The sequence below is a fragment of the Phalacrocorax aristotelis genome, chromosome 4, assembly GCF_949628215.1.
Source record: "Phalacrocorax aristotelis chromosome 4, bGulAri2.1, whole genome shotgun sequence".
Taxonomy (NCBI): Eukaryota; Metazoa; Chordata; class Aves; order Suliformes; family Phalacrocoracidae; genus Phalacrocorax; species Phalacrocorax aristotelis.
In genome coordinates, this window is record NC_134279.1 from 34,714,496 (window position 1) to 34,741,941 (window position 27,446).

General features: G+C 41.4%; 1 protein-coding gene across 1 annotated transcript in view; it reads right to left on the reverse strand.

Annotated features, from left to right (window-relative positions):
• Positions 1–27,446, reverse strand: part of GATB (glutamyl-tRNA amidotransferase subunit B) — a 48,598-nt gene that overhangs the window by 5,315 nt on the left and 15,837 nt on the right. The window contains exons 3-11 of the mRNA XM_075090931.1: positions 24,818–24,931; positions 20,904–21,102; positions 19,782–19,904; positions 14,186–14,299; positions 13,045–13,129; positions 12,625–12,669; positions 10,958–11,147; positions 3,890–4,023; positions 3,404–3,482 (exon numbers count right to left, since the gene is read on the reverse strand). Coding sequence (XP_074947032.1) covers positions 3,404–3,482; positions 3,890–4,023; positions 10,958–11,147; positions 12,625–12,669; positions 13,045–13,129; positions 14,186–14,299; positions 19,782–19,904; positions 20,904–21,102; positions 24,818–24,931 — 1,083 coding nt within the window. The remainder of the gene's footprint in view (positions 1–3,403; positions 3,483–3,889; positions 4,024–10,957; positions 11,148–12,624; positions 12,670–13,044; positions 13,130–14,185; positions 14,300–19,781; positions 19,905–20,903; positions 21,103–24,817; positions 24,932–27,446) is intronic.

Sequence of the window (27,446 nt, forward strand, 5' to 3'; positions counted from 1 at the left end):
GCATCGTGTGTACTTTTCAATTTGGTAACAAGCACCTCCGCTTAGCTAGTAGAGCAACAATGTCATCAAGGCTCTTGCTTGTTTACAGGTATGTAGGAAAGCAGAAAGAGATGTGGCCAAGACCTGTCAAAAATACACTTTTAAAAATGTGTTTCTCCACTTGGCAAGGAGTATGAATCTAAAGAAAGCAGTTTAAAAAATTATTCCAACTCATTTACACAATCTGCCTGCACCAGAACAGGAGGATCAAATTATGAAGTCTCCAGAGTCAAAATGAGAATCTCAGGCCTCATTTCCATTACTGAAATCTCAGTTGTTTCTACTATTGATTCTTGCCTGAGCGTGATTAGATTTTAATGATGTTCTGCGGTCTCCACCTACACAGGCATAGCAGCAAACCATTGGTCAAGATGAATTAATCGGGACTTACGTGTCTGGCTGCCACAGGCATCGTATCAAACATTTTGCAACTGGTGAACGTGCCAGCTGACTGCTGTGTGCCTGAGAACACTCCAACTGGAAACCCTATCTGCAGTGAACTGCTGCCAAGGGTGGGAGGGAAGCAGCAGGCAGTACCACTCAAGTCAGTCCTGTGGGCATCTCTCCTTCCCAGCGATGGAAGCCTCAATGTCTGGCAGTTGTCCCTCAGCCTCTGACAAAAGTGAGGGGCAGGCTGGGTCCAGTCCTCCAGATGGTATGGCCATAAGCAGATGGTTCTGTTTAGGTTTGTGTACTGCACTCATTTCCCTGCTCTCCACTTTAAAGTAGGGGTGCCAAGTGGATCCGTTGAAGTTATTCCTATGTGGGTGACCTATGCAACTGCAGAAGCAAACAAGACGTGGGGTTTGCTCTGCTCCATACCCTGCGCTACAGATCCCCGATGAATGCATAACAAGGGTGCCCACGTAGAGTCGCTCCAGCATGGCGCTCAGCAGCAGGGGCAAATTTCTGCTTCCCTGGCCCAAAAACCAGCCTCTTCCCACACTGCCGTAAGTCAAAGGCAGGCCCCTTCTGCAAGAGATGCACTCACTGCCAGCCCTGCAAACGAGGGCCGAGGCCCCACCTCGGGCATACTCCCCCATCAGACTGGTTTCAGCCCCGTGTGAGCAGCACCAGCATCTCCCACTGTGGGTGCCTCTGCAGTGGGCCACAGCACGTGCCTGTGCAGGACCCCTGGTCCAGGACACGCTCACCCCACCGCCCTGCACGCCGGCAGAGCTGGAAGCTGCTCCCTTTTATACGCCAGTCTGAAACCACTTCGGAGACCTCTGGAGTAGGATGCTATATTTGATGGCAAGTTGGGCGTGAGCTCTGTAATTACCTAAGTGGTAATTATGTAAGCACGCAGTGCCCCTTCCTTGGCATATGCATCCTACCGTACAATGCTCTGTGTCTATAATCAGTACTCACAGCTTTGTGTTTTAGTGCCTTATACAGCAGAGAGCAAACACAAAACCTCTTAAAAAATTTAAACAGTTAACAGCTTCCTGCAGCGAGCATGTATGGGTATGCATGCCTGCGTGCTCACCCCATCGAACCTTTCCATCCTTTCCTGTTGGATCTGTCTCTACCACCGCAGTTCTTTCTCCCCCACCCCAAGTGCTGCAATTCATCTGCTGTTGTGTATATATAGCCCTTTCTGCCCTTGGGCCATCCAGTGTCTCTGCCTACTGCTGAGAATTGTTATAAACATTTGTTATTCTTCCGACACCCAGGCAACCAAAATACTTTTCTAAATGTGGCAAGGTTTCTGCAGCTTGATAGCATCACTCAGTGATGGCAAAGAGTACTGTTATTGCTCTGTGTCCAATTTCAGAACACCGAGGACAACGTGCACATTACAAGGAGCTGATAATTAAACAAAAAAACCGTCTCTGAAACTCTTGACATTTCATAACCTGTCAGAAGTGCTGGCACACAAATGTATCACAAGGCAAGAAACTCCCACAGAAGAGTGTTAGTACCCTGTCTCTACCTCCACAAGGAAGCCAAGAGTTAAGACTCGAGTTCTGAAGCTTCCCTTTCAAATGCAGACACCAAACTGATGGGTGTGCCATAACCCCACAGGCACAGAGCCGCTTTGCATGCCAATGCTTTTCCTATTAATACTTTATCTCCTTTTTTGAAGCTTTTACTTTTCCAAGCCAAAATTTCCAAATGCACACGCCTGAAGTCAGACACTTAAATCCTTATTTATGACACCCGTCAGATGCACCTGGGTATTCACAGAAGCAGACCAACAAGACCAATGTAATTAAGAACCACAAGCATCTCCAAAAAAGAAAACAACAAACCAAGAAGTATAAGTGTCTCCAAGTAGGGTAAAGAGGCATATTTGCAACAGTTACACTTGGTTTATAATCATGCAAAAAAAAAGTGAACTCACTTCAGTACTATTCCAAAGTGGTACCTGGACTAAATCAACATGTGCTAGAAAGATGGAAACCCGCCCTGTGTATTTCAGAGCGTTAAAAACTTGAAAGCAGAAAAGGCAAGTTAAATATCCTCATTGCAAGTTAAATATCTTCATTAACAGTTTCACTGATGAACACCCGAGAAGAAGCAGTCATCTAATGTACTTGGCTAGAGGTTAATAATTAATCTGGAAAGACAATGCATTCCACATAAATGAGCTGGCAACAATTTAAGGTGAATGACGGATTATTCCCTACCATAAAAAAACCTCCAAGTTTTGCCTATGGACACAGCAGTCACCGTACCCATTATAAGCGATTCACAATTTTAGATACAGGTCACCAAGAGCTGATTTTTCAGACTGTCCTAAGCAAGATGATATTTAAAAAGAGGGGAAAACCAGCTTTACCATCAGTACTTGCTTGAGAGGCCCATGATAGCACTTGCTCAAAGAAGCAACGATAAAAGAAAGGCCAGACCTCTCCACTTTTGACTCAGAGGTACACCAAAGCAGAACTCCTTTTGTGACTAGAATCAGGTGAATTATATCCTCCTTCCACATGCTAATGCTTCGGAACGTATACCTTACTGTCCCTTAGTGCCTAGGATATACTCTCAGCGTAACTGCAAGTCATGGATTAACTCCCACTGACCTTTCACTCAGGTCTGACTTGAACTGTGAAATTGAGACCTAGTGTCCAGTCTGTTCAGAAGCAGGATTTAATTATTTGACTTCAGTTCACTTTGCTTAAATCTACTGTTTGGCTTGTGCCCCCTTCTAACACCGAATGTGAAGGTGCATCTGTAAGATTATATACACACGAGGCATTTTGAGCTATTTTATATATATAGCAGATACAAAATTTATCCTCATCAACACTCCAAATAATTTCCTTTTAAAGCAACTGATGATTGATTATAAAATTGCTACACAAATGGCGTAAGCAGCCACAGGTTCAAAGTACAGTAAAATCAAAAAGGTACTTACCTGCTTTGCTGCTGTAGAAGAAATTTCTTTTTTTTCCAGAAGGTTCAGAAGGTCAGCCAGGAGAAAAGAACTGACTGGGCTAGGGAAAAAGGGGCAGAAGTTACCTCAGAGAGTAAGGTAAAGTAATACATCCAGGCTGCTGCTGCGTGCCTAAAGATCACACAGTTCAGCATGACAAGCTAGTACTTTTCCTCATGATACACTATATTTGACTTTGGTATTGATTGCCTGATTATGCCTTACCATTGTCATATTCCAAAGGAGGAAGACTCTGATTACTACTCTTAACTACACGGTCCTCTTCTCTGCAAGGTATTTGGTTAACTTCATTCAGCATAACAGCATCAAGGCCTACACAGTACGGCCTAGCGTAACACTTCACAGATAACTAAAGCAGAAGTGAGCAACAGAACAACACGATACGATTCACAGTATGTGAGAAAAGAATCACTTTACTTCACCAGTGTAGTAATCAAGAAGCCTGACCTTTCCTTTACTGTAAGGGAATGTTGTTTCAAATAACTGAGCAGGTCATTTAGAATCCAGCCGATCACTTTCTTTGGCTTCATCTGGGTCTGTTTCACCACATTTTCAAAGAACTCTGTTAATCCGTCTTCATTCTGTTTAAGAAAAGTTAAATGCATCAAAAAGATACCAGAGTGCAAACATAGAATCATAGAATCGTTAAGGTTTGAAAAGACCTCTAAGATCATCGAGTCCAACCGTCAACCCAACACCACCAGGCCTCCTAAACCATGCCCTGAAGTGCCACGTCTACACTTTTTTTGAACACCTCCAAGGATGGTGACTCCACCACCTCTCTGGGCAGCCTGTTCCAATGCCTGAGCACTCTTTCAGTAAAGAAATTCTTCCTAATATCCAATCTAAGCCTCCCCTAACACAAATTGAGGCCATTTCCTCTTGTCCTATCACAAGTTACTTGGGAGAAGAGACTGACACTTTACAACCTCCTTTCAGGTAGTTGTAGAGAGCAATAAGGTCTCCCCTCAGACTCCTCCAGACTAAACAACCCCAGCTCCCTCAGCTGCCTCTCATAAGACCTGCTCTCCAGACCCCTCCCCAGCTTTGTTGCCCTTCTCTGGACACGCTCCATCACCTCAATGTCCTTCTTGTACTGAGGGGCCCAAACAGACATGTTTAATTATACAATTACATTTGGAGTATAAATACTTAATCCTAAAGTAATCCTAAAGTAAACTTGGTTTTGTGAATTCATTCTAAAGTCACAAGACTCTGGAGTAATTTTATTAACGTAACAGCAAAGAAACTATGTTACGTCTAGAATTGGTACATACAGTCATCTGCCAACCTGTCTGTTTCAAGGGAACTTCCAATAGAGGGCTTTTTTCTTAACTCCTCCCTAAAATTAGCATTTGAGGAGAAGTTTTTTCATCTGCTCATCTGTTTTAAGTATGTATAATGCTAGAAAATATAATGCTGCCATCTAACAGGCTGTTGTGCTACCTTTTACCAAGAAGAGATTTTTCTTGAAACTGTCTACAGATATTTCACTCTTGATCTTGCAATCACTTCTGTTTATTTTGGATTGAAGGAGTAAGTTTAGCTTACACTTACCCTTCAATAATATGGAAAGGTCACACTGTAAGAATCAAGGTTTTATTTTTCTTGTTTTTTCAGAGAAGCTATGTAAGGTTTTCCACAGCACCCTAAATGCTCAGAAGGTATGACAGTAGGGGATTCAATTTATAGCCTAAGTGAAATCTGAGATTCTTTTTAGAAGAACAGATACTGCACAGTCTGTTGAATGCTGTGCTGTTTGTCATCAAGGCATTGATGGATCTTTAACTGTAGCACAGAACTCATTAGGTCTACCGAAGGCTGAAGAGATATTAAGTGGAAGCTCCTACATCTTCAAGTTGGAATCCAAATCCAGCATGCCACTGGACTTCTGCAGCGTGTGGCATAAACGCACAGGAGGACAAGCCAGCTCTCAGAAGTTGAGAGAGGTAACAGTTTAGAGACAGCCAAGGAGCTATTCTAAGTATACTATCATCACAGCAAAAACATTTTCCAAGCACATACTGACTGAAGCCAGATCTCTCTGAACAGTTCTGAGCAAAAAGAGCACAGGTACACACTAATCCAAAGCCTGGCTTTTCCACTCAAACATATCCCATCAAAACAGTCTCACTTGCCCTTGTTTTTAAAGGCAATTTATCACCAGAGCAATACAGATTTTTTTACTTTCCTCCTCAAAACTTTCACAACACAAACTTCCAACAGCTCTAGATACCACATTTTTCATTGCTAATGATGCATGGCTTTTGAGAAGACTGCAGACTACTCTCTGTTCTGTGAAACAGAACAAAATGCACTTAGATTAATGGCTGATCTGCTGTAAAACTGGTGTGACAAAAATCACACCCATCCCCTTTACCTTGAGACCATGAATAAAGAAACCAAGTTCCCAGCCTAGGCAAGCTACTGCGGTCTTCTGTGAACCAAGGTAAACTTTGTAACTCCGCCTATTTATCTAAGACACACAGACATAATTCCCTTCTTTTCCAGTGTTCTTACAAATTTAACTGGATGTTACTGTGTAATCAAATAATGTAAACTCTAAGGCTAAATAGACTAGAGGAACAAATTTGGCTTAAAAAAAACAGTACAGGAACGACACATTACCAAAGTACAGTACACTTGATTAAAAACCGTGTGTGTTAAGTGGAATTACTAAAATGATGCATTACTAAATACTGTACTCTTTCTAATTCACCTCAGGATTCATTAGCACAAACAAACACTGATTATTTAAGCAGCAGGCTCCCTTCCACAAAAACACCTGTCCAATTTACTTAGGAAAGAGCGAGCATGTATAAATGCTGGTTTCTTTACACATGCTGCAGAAGGTTTTACAAACACTCCAGGCACCACAGGTCCAGCTACAGGATTATGCACACGAAAACAATGTCGGCAGATGCCGTGTGTCTGAATGCAGGCTACGCAACTCGGACGCAGCCTGTCCAGCGCTTTAATCATGCATAGGCTGGAGAGCGTATCTCCAGCAGTGGACACATTCAGATTTATGGATACCAACACCCTGGCTGGAGCTACAGCTCTGACCCTGCTGCCAGACCCTTGAAAAATCAAGGACAAACATACCTGGCCTTCACATTTTAATCAGCTGATTTCCAGGCAACAAGAGGAAAAAAGACCAGGCATACTCAGACAGACAGACTTACATATGCTACCAGGCACCAAACCCTATACTTGCTACTTGTGCACATAAAACCAGACATATTCAAAAATTCCTTTGCATTTCATTTCAGATTTTTTAAAGTGACTGTCATTTTCGGTAGCCAAAGAGTAGGAAAACCCAGCAATGCTAGACTGAAATGAATACGGAAGAATGTCAAAACATCAAAATGACTGACAGAAATTAAACATTTTCCTTATTTTCTTGCCATATTAGAAAAATGCAGGCATAACTTGGTTAGCTTCAATTTCTAGATACTGTACTACTAGAACTTGACTTTAATTTGTTCTGCATTTTGGTCAACTTTCTTCATGCCAAATTCACTCCAACTACCAACACACACACATACCTGTCCCTTGTGATAGATCTGAGCTGAAAACCAACATGCGCTCTAACGTGCCGGTTTACAGGAACGCTAACGACTGTTCTCACTTAATTCTGAATAATCTATTTTAATCTTCCTGGAAGGACAATGAGAAATCTGGAATTGCAGCACTGTGTTTGTGATCCAGGCCCACTCGGTGTTCCCATTACACACCAAATATGCCGTAACTTATTCATTAGAGTCTCACCGGCATGAAAACTGACATACCAATATTTCTACCAGATGCAAATTTCTTTCTTAAACATGGTTTAAAACAATCATTTAGTAGTACTGAGATGTCAAAAAACTAGTGGTGGATTGATTCCAGATGCTTTTTAAACACAAGTTTAAAACAGTACATTATTTTACAAAATACCATGGGTACAATCTTTAGGGACATTGGGTCTGTAATGCAAACTTATGCTTTTAAAGACCAATAATGTTTCCCAAAGAACTGAAGAAGAAAACTACATCAATGTTAACAAATAAAATGTCATTTCCTGCTTTCTTATTCCCATTTTCACCATCTCAGCTCCCACAATAACCAACTGTGAGGTAACAACTGCTGCAAAAATGTGCAAGACTGTCAGGGGAAAAAACAGAAAATCTAGCCTATTATAGCAGACAAGCAGAGCAGTCAAAGGAAGTCCAAACTTTTTCCTACAGCTTCTTATAAAGTGATTTAAGTTCTAAAAATAAATATAAAGTCACCTGCACACCGTGTGTGCGGATGGCATGTCGTAAACAAAACGGTCAAACCCAGCTCCTACACTGTGCCAAGGACTCACCAATGTAATTGTTACACCAAAGCAATAAGCCAAAGCCCAAGTGGAACTGCCACTTTTATCTGAGTAAGCAGGAAAACAGTAAATATACTGGAAGACTTGGCATTCAGATGAGAAAGGAAGCGATCACGCTGTTTTTTTCCAATGCTGTACTGTGACAACTCATCTATTTTTTGGTTGGATCTCCCTGGACTTTAGCATGCTTTTGGAAAACAAAACGTTACATTAATGTCTATGCCAACACATCTTATTTTTTGACTCAGCAGGAAGCAAGACAAAAATATTACAATTCCATAACTGGCAAACTTGTCGGAGATCCTTCTTGTGCAAAGTATTTGCCAGCCTACCGGTTTACACAGCAAAGTAGAAATTGCATGCAGAAACTGAGTACCCAAATACCATGGAGTCTATGTGGCTCAAAGAATTGTATCTTTATGAATAAGAAGGGTTCTGCATGAAGGAAATCAGAAACTTCATTTATTTTTGCAATTTATACAAAACTGTCAAAAATGTAGCAGTTTACGCTTAAGAAATTTCAGATAGAAAGATATTAATAGGTACTGGTCCCCTTCCATTTCAGCACACCTTGTAATTAGGCAAAGCAGAGTCTCAGATTCTCAGGACTGCAGCACATACAAGGTAGCTATTGTATATGAGAATAAAACTCATGAAGTAAGCTCGGAAACTAACTTGCACGCTGAAGTATGGTATTGTTTCATTATAACTTTGATGCATAATGTTTTCTCTAACAAGTTGGCGCAGAACAGAGATTTTGCATTTTAGTCATCCCTCTACCACTGCCATTTATTTAATGAGCACTCCTGGGCGCTCTAACCTGAAAGAATGCTCATTAGATTTGTGCATCTGGCCCTATCAGGAATCTTCTGCAACTTCTGATGTAAGCTTAACACAGCAACGGACATACCATTTTCAGATGAATTAAGGTTAACTAGTCTCCCAGTGAAGAGGCAAGCAACTTTTATGGAAGGTATACATGCTGACATTCTAATGTGCAATAAAAGAAGGCCTGCAATGAAGAACGCCTTCGCTTCATGCATTCAAATGGATGCATTATCCTATTACAAGCTGAATCCCAAATTTCAGCTTGGAGCTCATTAATTGTCTTACATGTTGCAAAAAGGAAAAAAAAGTTAAAAGGGGAAAAGCAAATAAAAGGCAATAGTCTATTTCAGAGAACAGGTGGAAGGAAAGGCCTGTTGAGGCAAATACGTAGGGCTAGTTGATAGAGACGACAGAAACCACACAGCAGAAGCCATCAATACTAGCAAAATTGAAACATGCAAAGGGTGGGTTGATGCCAAGTGAACAGAGTGGATGTACTGGGTCTGGCTGGGATGGAGTTTATTTTCTTAAGAGCAGCCTGGAGGGTGCTGTGTTTTGGATTTGCGAATAAAGCAGTGCTGACAACACATCGGTGTTTTGGCTACTCCTGAGCAGTACCTGCACAGCGTCAAAGCTTTCTCTTTTTCCCACTCTGTCCCCCACAGGGAGTAGGCTGAGGGTGGGCATAACACTGGGTGGCAGGGACACAACCTGGACAGCTGACCCAAACTTACCAAGGGGATAATCCATGCCATATAACACCACGCTCAACTAGAAAAATTGAGGGAAGGGGATTTTTGGGGAGGTAGTCATTGGTAGGAGATTTGCTGTGCATCAGTCTGCTTGTGGAAGGTGGGTTTTTCCCTTCCTCTTCCCTTAACTTATTTAAGTGTCTTTATCTCGAACCATGAGTTTTCTTGCTCTTGCTCTTCCTATGCTCTCACTTGTCCCCCCTGGTGTGGGGAATGAGTAAGCAGCTGTGGTGCTTAGCAGCTGGGAGGGGTCAACCCACCACAGAGGGGGAGAAGAATAAAAAAAGAGTTCAGAACCTACCTGCCCTTCTGAGCTCTGTTTATTTTAATACGTCAGAAACATGTTGATGTGAAAAAATACATGCATGGACAGGAATACTGGCTGCTGAATCAAATTTTCCAGCTAATACAATGAAATAGAAAGGTAAGATACTACTGACACTTCTTGCTGCTATCACTGCAGCCTCATGACTTTGATGAGACTTAAGACTCACCTGCCCACCAAACAGTAAACGATCTGCAACTCCCTAAAACGGCACACCACAACAAGAGCAGTTTTCCCAGTAGTTTTCTTCAGAAGAAAGAACCATTTTTTTTGCTGTAGAACCACCTTCTGTAAATGTGTATTAAATTACAGACACAGAAGGGAAGGATATTAGGTAGTTAAGCTAGGTGCACTCCATTTATAGTCAAAGGAAAGGAACTTCTCCTGAGGACAATTTAAAGTACTTCGGTTCTGCTCTGAATGTTACTGTGAAGTCCTTTTCTTTCTGTCTCCACTAATCACAGAGGTAACCAAAGCAGGACACTGTCCTGGCTTAACTGGCAATGCGAAATGTCTAATCTTGGGTGGGTATACTAACCCTTACACAGACTTATCACTGGCAAATGGAGATGATGCAGCTTGTATTTAAGGAGCTCAAGGTCCTTTAGAACAATTTTGGAAGTTATGAGATTTTAATGTCACTTCCTTATTTATATCCGTATTTCCCACATCCTTTTCTTCCTCTTCTGAACCTATTGTGAGGTCAAAGTTGATGTTATACAGCTGTTTTGTGGAATAAGTCTGGGTTTTCTCAAAACAATGTGGAAGCCAGATCAACCAGGGCACACGAAGCTGAAAGATTTAAACTTTGGGTTTTGCTTCTGCAGACAGGAAAACACATCTATTAATTTTTTAAATACTGACAAAGTGCCCAGCCTTGCACTAGACCCAGAGACGAGGAACGCAGGCACTTGCAGACAAGGATTTGTCAAGCAGGAAGTTGTACGTTTGTTGCAGCCAGTCACGGGTGCATCCATGTGTAGACACACAAGACCAATATTAAATAATAGTTATTTGACTGCACCTTGCATGAGAAATGCTTCTTCCAGCCACGCTGTGTATGGTTTCCTTTTCCCACCCTCCTGTGTATATGGTCCAAAGGTAAAAAGTATGCATTGGACGTATTTCCAACTAAAAAATATCCATGAGAACTGACAGCTGGCTAATACGACATTTGTAAATCTTTTCAAAAGCCGTGCAACTTCGAAGTTTCTAGGCTTATTTTAGCACTTGATCAATAGACCTACCAATAAGGTGAAGCTGTGTTCAGGAAGAATCCCATACCGTTCAACAAGCTTTGCTCTCTTCACACTGGGGAGGTCAGGAAGTCTCTCATGAATCCAATCAATATTTACTACTTGCTGATGGTTCAGATTAGCTGGCAAAGATTTAGCATCGTACAGAATCAATGGAGGAAGGTTTGGCTCTGGCATGAACCTAGTGAGAATGATTCTTTTCAGTCAGAAGCTAAACAACAATAAATAAAATTTATATCACAAGTTTACACTTACCTGGAAGTTGTATTACTATTTCAACCAAACAAAATATTAAAAATTCGTGACTTGCTATACCACTGTTAAGTAACACGAGATCAGCCCCCAAACTGCTGTAAAGCCCCTATTTTCTTTCTTTGAGTATTTGCCACTGATTGTCAAAGTCGGTGATAGAAAAGGGGTAATTAGAACACTTGTGCACCCAAAATAGCAATAAAAAATAACAACAATAATAATAGATTTGGAAACAACCCATTCCTTCTGGCATCAAGCATGAACTGTGGACCTGGACAGAAAAGGATCGGACTGGCAGGGGAAATCACAGATTGACAGACAACTGCCAGGAGTGATCTGGGCAGGTTGCAACCTTTTCCAGACTAACTTCAAAAATCTTGATGAAATCTCATGCTGTGCTAAAAGCAAAGTTACTGTGTTCAGCGGGGTGCCACCACAGAACAAAAGGCTCCCTTAAAGAGAAGACCAATTCAAACCACTCCAATAACTGTGACTGAAGCATGCCTTCATGCATTGAGCAAGATCACCCTTACATGATCAAATGAGGGGTTCAAAAATATCAGAATAAAGGACATTGGGCACCCTTAACATTTACTATAATGATTTCTATTTCAAATCTGCCTAAACATAGATTTTAAGTTTAATATACAATGTGTAGCAGTAAGTAACAAAAAATCTGAAAAGCACTGTTTAGTGCTGATCATAACCTTAGTACTAGTAATAAGCTTCCTGGGCTTTATTTAAAATATCTTTGACTCACCAGTTTTTGCTAGGTTTTCAAGAATTTTCTTTTGCATTTCTTCAAATTATTCTTGTTAAGTAAGTCTGAAGCCAGCCCCTACCATAATATGGAATTCATAAAATGACCAGTGTCTTTTCTGCTGCATTTCTATAAACAATAGTTTAAAAAGCAGATTTAAATGTAAAAGTTTGTGAGATGTTTTCAAAATCCTTGCTCTGCTCTAGTAAGACCAGTGGTAGAATATATGTAGATCTAAGCATGGACAGGCAGGGCTTGCTATCTGAAAATCACTTCCCTCAGTATTTACTTCAAGCGGGAGCAATGCTTAACTCAGAATATTCTTATATTTTATGCCAGGCATTCTTAAGAATACACTTGTACTGGCCACAAAGTAAACCTTCAACTTATCCACTTTGAGCTAAAGTACTCCAGCTTAGTTTTTGGGAAAGGTCTATGAGTTCTAGCAGAGATGAGACGCAGTTCTAAGTCTGAACTACTCAGACTAAGTCTGATTTTCATAGGTCTCTTCTCCTTTCAGTGGAAGGTAAACTTTTAGTACAAACTCACTATACTGACTAACCTTACGTGCCCATTACACTCACTACACCTAAGAAACAAAATTAATTTTCAGTTCTTCAAATGTTAACTTTATTTTAAAAAATACCGATAATCCTGTTTTCCTTCTTTGTCTCTCATTGGTACCGTGCACCTGAAATAAAAACAAAGCAAAGATGTGGTAAGAGGTACACCACAGAATTAGTTTTATGGCAAAAATACAAAACAAAAACTTCGCCTCATGAAGATCAGGAGAGCTTCTTAAAGCCACTTCAGAGAATGCGTGTATGTAACGGGACAGTCTTTTTCACAGAGACACCACTTGAAGTAACTCACAATCTGTTGTTAAAAAAGCCTCAACTTTAAGAATAAATTACTACCTGCGAGGAAACTGTGCTTGTGAACATTAGCTTTAGAAGACAGAAGTTGAGCAATACCGTGTTACCTCTCCTGGTCATGTCACTAGGTATCCGTGGCACTCTAAAGCCTGATTGTTGATTCCTGATCTTCCTCCAAAATAAAAACTTACCCAAGCTTGGAATCGAAGGCTCTTGTTTCATTCAGAATTGTTCCTCCTTTTTCAAGTTCTTCGATTTGCCTCTGTATTTCATAGTCTGACAGAAACAGAAGGAAAAAGAATAAGCTTGTTGTACTGCGCTGTTAGCTTTTGTACACTCCCCTATTTCATTCTTCACTCCTATGCAATAATGGAATATAGTTTGTTGTTTTAACATAAATGAAATCAACAGCAGTAGTTACAGGCAGAATTATCAGTCACTGTCTCTCTCTCCAGCACTGTTTCTTTCTTTGTGTGCTTTCCTCATCTTCTTTCATTCCCATTAAACAGAGACACATTTTCTCCCAGGCACTGCAGCCAAGCCATACATTCCTAGCAACCTTCCAATCACCCAGTTAAGTTTTCTTTTGGAGATGTAATAATCATCCTTTCCTGCTCATACCCAAGCTGCATCTGAACTTCATACACACCACCACCTACCACACTCCGTGGAAAGCAATCATCTACATTGGAGGACGCAGCTACTGCTAACATATTTCCGGGCTAAACATGCTAGGCATTGAATCATCTGGTTTAGTCTTCTTGCAGGCAGAGGGTTACCTCCGCAAGAAAACTGCAGACTAACACGGCTGCTATCCCCACAGCACCCCATACTGAGATTTATTCTGTCAGACACCAGGATGGTTCCACAAGGAGGGATAAGCCAGGAGCTGAGAGTGACCACAGCACAAGCAGTGCCCTCACTGCCTGGTGCAGTCCCACTGGGCAGAGGCATGCGCTACTAACAGGGTCCACTGAGAGTCAAGGTGAGGGGATGAGTTGGGTCCAGGGTCCATCCAGGGAGTTCAGTCAGAAGCAGCAGGAGGTAAGCCCAGAGACAGGACTGGGAACAAGACTACAGAACAGGTGCACAGTCCAGGAGCCAGGACTGAAAAATGGCATGCCTGTGATGTAGCTCAGGCAAAGTCTGAAGGCCCCAGCCTGAACTTAAATGGAACTTCTGGACCCAGGGGCAAGGTGCATGGATGGGGCACCCAGATGAAGCTAGTCAGGGCACTTAAGGCCAATTACTGTACTCAGGAGTCTGACATATTTCATGTCAGACCACATAAAATACCTACAATACTCCTGCAATGAAGTAACCATCATTTACCTATGGCTTTTGCCAGGAAGCGTATGCTATTGATATTCTTCACTTCAGTCCTCACTCCGTAAGGCTCTCCAGGGTGATGCACAGAAACATTGGCATCCACTCTCAGCTGACCCTCTGTAAAAGGAAACTTTATCAACAGAATAGACTGCTCTGTAAACTAGAGTAAAAACCTTGGCATGCATTAATAAACTGCATGTCATGTGCAGAGAATTAATAGCAGGCTTCCATATGTCCAGAGAGAAGTAACAACCACCTCATCACAGCATTCTCTTTGTGATTCCATCTCAAGACTCTGCCTCCAATAATTAAAAATTTTCTGAGAATACTGCTTTTTAAAAAAATACTATTGCTCATAATTCTTTTCAGAGAAAACTGCATGGTGCCATGCAGCACAGATTATCTAAGCCATATAGTGAATAAAGCCTCTGATTCACAGCTCTTAAACAAAGGGCAGAATTAGACAAGCAATTTAAAATGGTGGACTGTGAGCTTCCATTCCTCTAAAAAAGAGCATAAAAATACCTTTTGGAATTACAATTTGATGGATATATACTACCCTAGCATGGAACACAAGAACCTACAGTTATGTTGAAGAGATTTACTAAGGTGTTCTTGCAAATTTACAGCTCAAGGACAAAATGTGAGAAGTAGTGGATATTTTTGTAATTTTCTTCCCTTCGTTCAAAAAAATGCAATCTCCCCCCTGCCCCAAATTTCCCTGGCTGCGAAAACCAGAAACTGAACACAAAGTTATATATAAAAGCATCCTGCACTTTTAGTCCAAAATGGAATAACGTCCTTAGAGATCTTTAATGACTCAATCACAAGTAACTGATAATCGTATCTTTCTAAATTTTGTCCCTCTAAAGACGTCCCCTCTGAGAAGAAAAGGCTTACCACAGTTATTCAACTGGTGGGAATAAACAAGCAGAAGAGGTTATATTAAAAAGAAACATCATTTTTCCCATATTGCACAGTGAACATCTGTAGCCTTCCTTTTTTTTTTTTTATTTCAGACACAGAAAGAAACAAACATTTACTGTTTAGATACAGTAGCATTATTAAAGTCAGCGCAAAAGAGCTTTGAGTTAAATCTGTGAAGACATCAACAGCTTCAGAATCCATTCCAGTCAATAGACATAAATTGACTAGAGAGGCCTTGGTACACTTTGTAAAAGTAGGCTGGACGATAGCGCACTAATTTCCTCTGTCTTCATAGAGTCTTGCCAAACATGCAAATGAAGGACAAAGGTGTTGGAGTGATCCAACATCTCTTGAAAGAGAAGTGTTTTGCATGTGTTCCCTCTTTGGGGTGAAATGAGTACTTGTTCCAAAAGAGGAATAGTCTTGTCCTGCCCTTGCTTCATTTTGAGACATGACCTGCTTCTACTTGGATATAGGTGTCAATGGGACAAGACAATGAAGTTAATCGGGCATAAGTTAAAGTAGAATCAGGCCCCAAATGTTCTTAAAAAAGCTTTTTTCCTGTAAACCCAACTTTAAGGACAGCTTCTTTTCCTTTCACTTTGCAATGAAATAATCTTGTCATCTGTTTGTTGTTAATGAAACTACACCTGATAAAACTGGGCACTTGTCTTCACTGAACACACAAGTAGAATGAAGGTAAAATATGAGAACATAAAGTCTTTATCTGAAAGCAAGTAATTATGATGAGGGAAAACAAGAGTAGGAAGCCCTTAAAAACACCACCTTGAAAAAAAAATCCAAATACTTTTAAAGCCAACTATACCAGAAGAAAAATATTGCCAACACTGGAATTCTCCTCTAAAGTCAGAAATCTCATTGCAATAAAAGATATCATAGTGCAATTCCAATGGCAACCTTAGGGCCAAATTCAGTAGTGATAAATGGTATATATATAAATGTCCACAAATGCCTCTGAAGAAGCATGCAAACTGGCGGCTTAATATTAACAACTGTTCCCCATTTGACATGTGTAACGCTAGTGTGAGAAAAGATCCAGAGACATATATAATGTCTAGCAATTATTATTTCCCCCTACATTAAATTCGATTTGCATCACTGGCCAACATTTATTGGAGTGATACATGCACCGCTCTGACCCAGTTCTCTAGAAAATGCATCCACTTATACTATGGCCTGAATTTGTTGCCAGCAGAGCAAGGCCAACTGCCACAGGCAAAAACATAGCTTACACTGTGAGCACTAATAGGCAGCTCATAATTGGGTGTATGTGTAGAAGGGAAGAATGCCCAAAACTGTGCTTTTAAAGTCTCAAGCAGAAGCCTGCTATTTGCCAGCTGTAACCATCGGCTGGTTGTAAATTTTGGTAATATTAGGACTAGGCAAAAATAGCATGACCTGAATCCTCCAATCAATAGAGAGACATGAGACAGGAGGCTGATCACAGGCTGTGCTTCTGCACATCACCTGTTGTGAAAATTGGGGCCTTAAGGTTCCAGAAAGAAGAGCTGGTGTCAAAAGCTGGGGTTCCCGAAGTGGTCTCAGAAATATAGCGGTGATCTTGGCTAGGGAGAACCTGGAGGTGGAGGAGGATCCCAAAGATCAGAGAGATGCACGGAGACAAATGCCAGGGGATGCCTAGGGACCTTGGACTCTAACACCGAAGATTGGGGTCTGCAAGCCTGCTGCACAGCACGAACCAACACAATTTTCTGGCCCAGCTTCCCAGACCAGCAGTGGTCTCCCTGCTGGGAGAAAGAAAAGCTGAGACCTAGCGAACATAATGCTGGAGGGGAGGGAGGGACAGAGTGTGTGTGTGAAATGACCAAGTAGGGTCCGATACCTGCTATGCGTTGTCATTAACTCCATCCCACCTATGACACCAGCACAAGTTTACTGCCTACACCCATTGTTATGACTAGCTGGGACCTGACACACAACTTAGAAGACGATCCATGCAGCACAATGGAGCCCTGCTTTCCTGGAGATGGCTGAACACCTGCCTGCCCATGGGAAGTGGTGAATGAATTCCTTGTTTTGCTTTGCTTGTGCAGCAGGCTTTTGTTTTACCTATTAAACACTCTTTATCTCAAGCCATGAGTTTTCTCAGTATTACTCTTCCGATTCTCTCCCCCATCCCACCCAGGGAGGGCAGTGAGTGAGCAGCTGTGTGGTGCTTAGTTGCCAGCTGGGATTAAACCATGACAGCCCTTTTTGGCACCCAACATAGGGCTTGAAGAGTTACCGGTAACAACGGATTTGATTGGAATGTTCTAGATCAAATTTATAGCTGTTATTGTTGTTTAGATATTAATTGACAGGCTCCTGTGTTTTCCATAGGGCTTTGTTGCCTTACTGTGTATTAGAGTCTAGTGCTCATTTGTGGCTTCTTTTCGCTTTTGCTGCTTACTGCACTGCTATACTGCTTATCATCTTATTCTACTATGCCTGGGAACATTTTGATAACAGCAATGGTGATGTGCCTCTGCTGGCAGATGGCCAGGGCATGTCTGCTGAGTGCTGCCATGCCGGACATGCTAGAGCTTCAGTACAAACTGGAGTCAATGGCAGCCAAGTGGTATGCCACAATTGATATCGCTAATGTGTTTTTCTCAAACCCTTTGGCAGTGGAGTACAGGCCACAGTCTGCTTGCACTTGGAGGGACGTCCAGCACACCTGGAATCGACTGCCCCAGGGGTGCAAACAGAGCCCTACCATTTGCCATGGACTGATCCATACTGCACTGGAACAGGGTGCAGCTCTGGAACATCTGCTATAGATTGATGACACCATCATGTGGAGCAACACAGCAGAATTTTTTGAGAAAGGGAAGAAAATAGTCCAAATCCTTCTGAAGGCTGGTTTCACCATAACACAAAGTAAAGTCAAGGGACCTGGCACAGGAGATCCAGTTTTTAGGAATAAAATGGCAAGATGGACAATGTCAGATCCCAATGGATGTGATCAACAAGACAGCAGCCATGTCTCCACCAACTAGCAAAAAGGAAACACAAGCTTTCTTGGGCACTGTGGGTTTTTGGAGAATGCATATTCCAAATTACAGTCTGATCGTAAGCCCTCTCTATCAAGTGACCTGGAAGAAGAATGATTTCAAATGAGGCCCTGAGCAACGACAAGCCTTTGAACAAATTAAACAGGAGACAGTTCATGCAGTAGCCCTTGGGCCAGCCTGGGCAGGACAAGATGTAAAAAATGTGCCTGACACCACAGCCTGGGAGAACGGCCCTACCTACAGCCTCTGGAGGCCTGAGGTTGATCCCTGCAGTTTTGGAGTTGGGGATATAGAGGGTCCAAGGCCCGCTATACTCCAACTGACAAAGAGATATTGGCAGCATATTAAGGAGTTCAAGCTACTTCAGAAGTGGTTGGTACTGAATCACAGCTCCTCAGGGCACCTCAACTGCCGGAGCTGGGCTGGATGTTCAAAGGGAGGCTGGCCTCTACACATCACGCAGCTGATGCTATGGGGAGTAAATGGGTTATACTGATCACCAAGCAGGCTTGAATAGGAAACCCCAGTCACCCAGAAATCTTGGAACTGATCATGGACTGCCCAGAAGGCAAAGATTTTGGAATATTGCCAGAGAAGGAGGCACTGCATGCTGAAGAAGCCCTATGCTGGGCACCAAAAAGGGATGTCATGGTTTAACCCCAGCTGGCAACTAAGCACCACACAGCTGCTCACTCACTCCCCTCCCTGGGTGGGATGGGGGAGAGAATCGGAAGAGTAATACTGAGAAAACTCATGGCTTGAGATAAAGAGTGTTTAATAGGTAAAACAAAAGCCTGCTGCACAAGCAAAGCAAAACAAGGAATTCATTCACCACTTCCCATGGGCAGGCAGGTGCTCAGCCATCTCCAGGAAAGCAGGGCTCCATCATACATAACGATTCCTTGGGAAGACAAACACCATAACTCTGAACGTCCCCCCCCCTTCCTTTCTCCTTCCCCCAGCTTTATATGCTAAGCATGACGTCACATGGTATCAAATATCCCTTTGGTCAGTTGGGGTCAGCTGTCCCAGCTGTGTCCCCTCCCAGCTTCTTGTGCTCTCCCAGCCCCTCGCTGGTGGGGTGGGGTGAGGAGCAGAAAAGGCCTTGACTCTGTGTAAGCCCTGCTCAGCAGTAAGTAAAACATCCCTGTGTAACCAACACTGTTTCCAGTGTTGGAAACAAATCCAAAACATGGTCCCATACTAGCTACTATGCAGAAATTTAACTCTACCCCAGCCAAAACGAGCACAACTAGTTTGTCCCCTAACTTCCATATTCTACAACTAATCCTTCAAATCTTCTGTGCTGCAGTGCTGTGGCAAGCAAGATGAGGACAGGCAGGGAGAAACACCACAAGAACCCTGGGGACATTCCTTCCTGCCTAGGTTTATCCTGTAAAATTATTGTGTGAGGCAATATAAAACCTAGCACTGCAAAGCTCTGCAGACAAAGGCAGGCCCATGAGGACACCTGAAGCACGGCAGACGTTGGGACAGGCTCTGAGGATTGTAAAAACAACAGCTAGAAAAGACTGTGTTATAACCAACCACAGAGCAAAATAACCAGAAGCTGTAAAACTCCTGCAAATGCAGAGAATTACTGGTGACAAGGGAACATGCCCTTCCCCCTTCTGTACCTGCCATGACTGCCTGGCTGCTCCCAAGTGTTTGAAGAATTAGCTGAAGCTCTCTGACTGCGGCAGCTGCTTCTTCCCCACAGCACATATCAGGCTCCATGACAACCTCCATGAGGCCAACTCCTATCAGGGAAAGAGACGGAAGATTTTCAACAATAGCTTTTCATCTTGGCATATTAGAGTGCAACTTGCTAAACACATGAAAGCACTTGGGCTTTTTTTAAAAAAAAAAAAAAAAAGAAAAAAAAGTATTATTTAGTAACTGTCACTATGGGCCTGGCTGCACATTGCCATAAAAACTTCTCCTCCTATTTTTTTAAAGGAACAGAGAAACCAAGGACAATCCTCCTCCCTTTGATGACATGCAGATCAGAAGGACACATTCCAACCCTGCCTTTCTCTATCAGAACTCCCATTTAAAGCCAGTATGATTCCAGATTCAAATTTATTTACCTTAAACTAATTTTGGAACAGACAGAACTGTAAACAGATGTAGTCTAGTTTTAGGCTTTAGGATCCAGTTTTCAAAGAATACAAGCAGCCATAGCCCTTAACTTCAACGGACACCGGAGCACTGTGTCCCAGTTAGGCTAGGCCACCAAGGTTGCTGCCCATGTTGTGTGCTAATCTGGTTCATTCTGTTTACAGTTTCAAAGTTTAAAGAGCAAATCTACATTTCTTCAAAGGTAATAATTAAATGTCTGACTCATGCACTGACAAATTCCAACAGCTGCTCCTTCTATACACAAACTTGATTCACTAGGTTTGTGATATTTTGTTTTTTTTTTTAACAACAACGCACACAGTGGCAAGAGCTTAAATAGCTGAGTGGCTGTATGTGACTGACACATACACTTCTCAGCAAACTAGAGCCAACAGATTTCTAACTTGCTATTGCCAACTGCCATCAACCAAAGCAATGGTAAAGGTCCACTAGCCATTAAAAAATTCAAGTATTCCCCTGCTTCAAGTGTAATGGTCATTTGGATGAATTTTTATTTTCAAGGAGAGAGACATCAGGGTGGTTTTATTTTTCATCTGTTCCCTGTCACCCATTTACCTTTAAAGACTCATCTTACACAGAAAGGAGGAGAAAAAAAAAGGAAAATAATCCAAGCCTACCAGCCCTATTCAAGTCAACGAGAGTCTGGCTCCTTGTGTCATCATGGAGACTCTTTCCACTGTCTTGCTCCAACTGAATTTGTTTAATCCTTACAGTTTTGGTCACCATCTGGCTCATTTTGTTGTCTATGCAGAGACTGTACGACAGACTTCCATTCACCGCAATAGGAACTCTTTGCTGAGTGATTTGATAGCCCGCCTGTCAACAAAATTAGATTTATACTCAAATAAAACACTCACTTTTCAGAAAGCATCAGCATGTCCAAGTGCAAATATTACACACTAAGAACAAAACTGAAAATGCAACATCTTCCATAGTGACCTATATAAGAAGATAGAACACGTGCACATGGAAATTCAGAAGTTATTTTGCTTATGGAAAGGAAGCAAGCTAGAAGATGGGTCTAGAATTCGACATAACTGTGAGAAGCTGGAGATCTGGAAAAAAATACAAGTACTCCTCAATACAGGCAAGTATAAGATACTTTATTAATGCAGAAATATCAATAATCAACTGCACAACCAGTTGCCAAGGATGACATAAATTTCACTGATAATGCCTTGGGGCAGGAAATGGACTAGAAGAGGTTCTTCCATTCCTGTGTTTCTGTGATCATGTTAAATCTTGTCCGAAGCCAGTTACCTACCTCCATCCCCAAACTGGCACTATCACTTATCCTCCCATCAGGCTGAATAACCCTCTCTGCCTGTTCAGAACTTAACTCATTAAAGGGGAGGGGGGGAGGAAATCAAGAAGATGAGAAAGCTCAGTTTCATTAATGTAACAATTTAAAAGATAGACACTGTAACTCCACTTAGGGCACACAGCTGATAAATGCCACTTCATGCCTCAGACTCCACTCAAAGAGGAAACTGCTAGCCAGATAAGGGAGCTGCCAGTGACATGGTCTCCTGGTTTTAGCTGGGGTAGAGTTAAATTTCTTCGTAGTAGCTAGTAGGGGAGCATGTTTTGGATTTTTGCTGGAAACAAAGTGGTGATAATGTGGAGATGTTTTAGTTGTTGCTAAGCAGCGCTTACACTGGTCAAGGACTTTTTCAGCTCCCCATGCCCTGCCAGGTGCACAAGAAGCTGGGAGGGGACACAGCCGGGACAGCTGACCCCAACTGACCAAAGGGATGTTCCATACCATATGACGTCATGCTCAGTATATAAAGCTGGGGGAAGAAGGAGGAAGGGGGGATGTTTGGAGTGATGGTGTTTGTCTTCCCAAGTAACTGTTATGCGTGATGGAGCCCTGCTTCCCTGGAGATGGCTGAGCACCTGCCTGCCAGTGGGAAGTGGTGAATGAATTCCTTTCTTTGCTTTGCTTCTGCACGCAGCTTTTGCTTTACCTATTAAACTGTCTTTATCTCAAGCCATGAGTTTCCTCACTTTTACTCTTCCAATTCTCTCCCCGTCCCACCAGGGGGGAGTGAGCGAGCGGCTGTGTGGTGCTGGGTTGCTGACTGGGGCTAAACCACGACACAAGGTATTGGAATAACTGCAATGATGTAAAAATATATAATTGAATTAATTACTCTGTTGAGGTAGGGTTCCCATCTCTTCCTCCTTCCTAGCCTGCTCATGCCTCCAGTGGTGAGAATTAAAAAACCAAGCCTGCCAGATTTTATTGAACTGGGAGGAATATTTGCATACCTTGCAAGGAGGGCAGACTTACTCTAAAATGTAGAGTTGGTGACAGTGCATTGGAATGGAGAACAATGGTCTGGCCCTTTGAACAGCTCATTTTATATAGGCAGTGAAGTGCATGACCTTCTAGCCATAATCACTATAAGAAAAACAAAATAACTGACTCTCTGCAGCCTATGCTAATCACACAGCTCTTCCCATCTCCTAAAACTTCTAATTAAAATGATTTTTTTTAAAGCCTGAAATAGTGAGTGACAATAAATAACAAGAATCCCATTTCCCATCCAAAGCTCCATTTTGAGGAGTAACAATAATCCCATTGTCAAACGACTCTAAGAGCTGGATTTATTTTATCTGTTCGGTACAGCTCATTAGCCTAAACTCTGCATCTTATTACAGGGTTCCTGACTAGACTGTTTCACCATGAAATGCAGGTTGGGCGGTTTATTGTCAGTGCTTAAACTGCAGAAGTCAGCCAGTAGAAAGCCAGAATTATGTATTTCAAGCTAATAAAATGTGTCAGCACCTCTTTGACCAAATTTCGACGCTTATCTGACCAGAGAATCCTGTAACTCATGTCTGCAGACAAGGGCAGCCAACTTGGTGCTGTGCACACCTTTTTCTACCTCACTCCTCTCTAAACAGATGGATACAGTTTCTTTCCTGTGACAACATTCTTCCATATAGCTTCTATGCAGTAGACTGATAGCAGCAGACACGACAAGAATACGAGAGATTGTTTTCAGTTTAACAGCAGAAGCACCAAAGGTGGCTTGCAAACAAGACTGTCGTCATTTTGGTGCTTCTTTATGACGTGTAAAGGAATTTTGAAAGTCATGTTATTTCCTGCTATGTCACTTTTTTCTCCTTCAGATCTGGGAATGGGCTTTAAGATAGTTGTACAAGTAAAAAAAAAAAAAAAAAAAAATTGGCAATTCAAACTGGTAACCTTGTGTTTCACATTCCCAATAGCTTACTACAGAGCCCCCAACAAAAGGGCCTCTTAATGACTCACAAATAGAAGCAAAGTTATCCCCAGAAACCAAATCAATAACTACATCAACTTCACAGAAGAGCTACAAGTTCCCTACCTGGAAGAAAACAGAACAGAAACCTCTGTTCTCCAGGTCTCCAGTGGACAACTATAATATAATTATCTTTCTAAGGTGGGAAGCAATTGTATTTTAACAGATTTTGTGTAACTTCAAAATATTTCCAATGCCTGAACAAAAGACTGGGAGAGAAAGCAATTTGGTTAATAATTTAGCACCTCTACACATGAATTTGGGACCTGAGAAGTATCCCACTCCGCTTCTCTGGATGTCTGGGACACCTCACCTAAAGAATGGATAAGCTAACATGCCTGATTTTTCTCAGATAAAATCGAAATAGAATTTTTTCTTTTAATGCAGCCATCAGATCTTCACCCCAAAATCAAAGGAAATCAAATTAGTGTCCTCATTTTGACAGGTTAGTGTTTAATGGAACTTCCAGAACAAATAAGATGACAGAAAAAAAATGTTTAAAATTAGAAAGATTTAATTTAATTAAAATAGAAAAAAAGGGCTCAAACACTGCTGCACCCTGTTGCAATGACAGAAGTTAGGTTCTTAAATGATTTCAGTATTTCTACACCCATATCAGGTGCGGCAAAATGCATTTTGACTTCCAGTGACACCTTCTACCAAATACGAAAGCTACCAACAAACCATACAACAAAGACTCAGTTTTTTGGTTTGGTTTTTTTTTGTGTTTTCTGGGGTTTTTGTTTGTTTGGTATTTTTTTTTAATTTTTTGGAACTACTGAGTAAGTTTTAAAGGGAAATTAAATATTTTTAGGTCCCTAAGCACACACAAAAAAGACACTATTATGTTTATACCACCAGAACCTGTGTTTGTTATACATTCACTTTAAATGAAGGACTATTATCAGACTGCTTTTACCCTAACAGACAATTAGTACTAACACCAGGAATGGAGAACTTGAGGGGCAAAGCAGCTCCAGCTCCCAATTCAATTACATTAAGCTACTGGAATCGTGCAGCTAAGCAAGGAGTCAGCAATCAGAGCAATCATATTCAATCAGTGAGCACCAGGGTACAGCTGTCTATTCATCAGGGCACAGCGCAGCATCCTGTTGGGGTGAGCAGAACACAGACTGAAAACAGAAAAAACATCTCTTCACTCATCCCCTAATGCCATCCATACTCCAGACTTGTCCTTTCCTACAGCCATAAAGGGACCAGCTATACTGCATACTTACAGGCAGATCTGCGTAGAAATAGTGTTTTCTGTCAAACAAGGACTTCTTGTTTATGCTGCAGTTGAGTGCCAGGCCTGTCATCACTGCTGCTTCTACACATCTCCTGTTGAGAACCTAAGGAAACATGACACACAGTTTTGCTCAGATGCTCAGTATGTAACGAATGTCTCCCACACATTGCCTTATATGGAGCATATATTCAATTTTGCTTGCTTTCAGCCACCATTACATGTCTTTCCTTGTATGGGTAGTTCTTATTCATCATTAAAGTCGTGGTAGCTACAAATCTGCAAAGCTTTAAGAGGCAAAACCAAGCCATTCAGTCATTCTGTCATGCCACATAAGGAGGTGTGCGCTGTTCTGCCTTGCTACTTTTGCGAACATCCTAGTACTCTTGCACCCTCGAAGATTCAAAAGACAAATAATGGCAAATGAGAATTGACTTGTAACCAGCTGTCAGTTCATACTGGGAACTGGAAATACAGGGGACTGGAATCAGGGACTGCAGTGCCATTTCAGTAAAACAGTTCAGAACACCTGTAACCACAGAACCACATCAAATACATGATAGGTCTCATTGCTGTGCTTACCCAGGATTGAATTAAGCGCACTTACATGCTTTGCTAAAACAGAACCAAAGAGACATCAGCTGATCCCATGGCTACAAGTATACATGTATCTCCAGCACCCAGGTAACCCATGGGATTGAAGTCCTTGCAGAATGCCACATGATCTGAAGACCCAGCAAGGCCTTAATGAAGAAATAAAGGAGCTAAATCCAATTTCTCACCATGGATCCATCACCCTCAGTGTTACACCCTTCTACCTCCTCAGCAGGGTCAGGATCCAGAGGAAAAAGCAAATTGTAGTCCAAAAAGTACTAACAAACAATGTTTCAGAGTTATGGTTTTTTCCAATGTGCTTTTGTTAATTTAACAGTTGGTTTAACTAACATCAAAGGGATAAAACCGTGAAAGAAAAAAGACTGAATTTGTCTTAGTGCAACTCTGACATGCTCATACTGGAGTATTTTGAAACAGGAACTGAACTTTATCCATCTTATTCTGCACCGTACAGCTGCCAAGAAGTTGATTTCCAACAGGACCATTAAAGGGGCACATTATGTAAAAGAATCTACATGACTTCATCTGCATTGACCGGAACATAAAAGGCTTAAATAATGTTTTCTTCAATGCTTCTGACAGTATTTACTTTTTATATTCTCCAGCCTGATTTCTGAAAACAGATTAAGCAGCTGTACATTTCCCATCATCCCACATCTTCAGCTGGAAAAGGAATCTCTTTGCTTTACTCATCTAATATTTCAAAAATCAAAATATTAAGAGAAAATATGAGGAACTCTTCATGTAAGAGAAACTTAAAAAGTGCTTATAAAGACAAGAAATTAAATATTTAAGACATTTAATGAGGGAACTTTCAGATCTTTAGTGTAGCTTATACGGCTAACCAGAACACAACATCTGTTCGGGCATATTTTATTTATTAAAAAATTTAAAAGATACATAAAGCAAATTTTAAATGAGAAAAAAGGAAGAACAATTTCCCTTTGAAATACTGATCTGCAGCAAAATGAATACAATTAGTCCTGACTGTAATCTAAAGTAAAATTGGTAACTACAAAATATTAATTTATTTTAGTATCATAGCTGTAGTTCATTATATAGTAGATGCTCCTGTTTTCAACAATTAAATGCTTTGAGACAGTACAGATACTTTTTTTTACTGTTTAAGGAAGTTTGTAACACTGCTAGTCAAATTGTTCAATGTTTAATATAATATTTCTAAATACACAGGCAAAATTTCCTCCTACTCAAGCTTTATGGCATGATCCTGTTCAGCTTTACAAATTAGGGAGGACCATGCCAGTCAGCCCATTGACAACCCGTCACCAGAAACCATTAAGGCTCCATAAGGACTGGTCAGACTCAAAACACCACTGCACCAAAGCGCCTTGCTGTTTTTCCTGATTGGGTTGTGACTGATTGTAATCAGAGAACGAGATAAAACCCAACTCCCAAGTCACAGTCAGTTAGAGCCTCATAGCACATTCTTCAGACACAGGTGGAATTTAGCTAACGATTACACTACAAATACTGCCTTTGGCCACTTGCTCTTCCAATTTTTTCTTCAAACAAGGTAGGGTGTATCTCACTCATCACCCTAAGATAACAGTGTTTGGAGGTGAAGGAAATAATTTCCACATACGTACTACTTACAGCAGTGAGAAGCTTTTGCACTACTGCTGATGAACCATTTTGGTGGCTCTGGGGAAAAACTGGCATAAATATGTGAAGTATTGATTATTTTCTGTGTATTACTAGGCATTTAGATGACTGTAATATGTATGTGTCCCCAGTGTACTGGGTCATACTAGCCAAATCATTGTATATGCACCATTACTCATTCACTAGTACCACTTCCCGTGTTACTTCTTTATTGACCTCTGTGGTGACAGAAGGCATTGCAAAGCATATCTTTCCCACTATGGCATACTGAGATGTCTACCACACCAATCTGCTTCCTCTACCCTATTTGACTCTAAAAAAAAATAAATAAATCAGATGACCCTCTACTTCCTTAAAAATCAAAACTTAACTGTTTAATATTG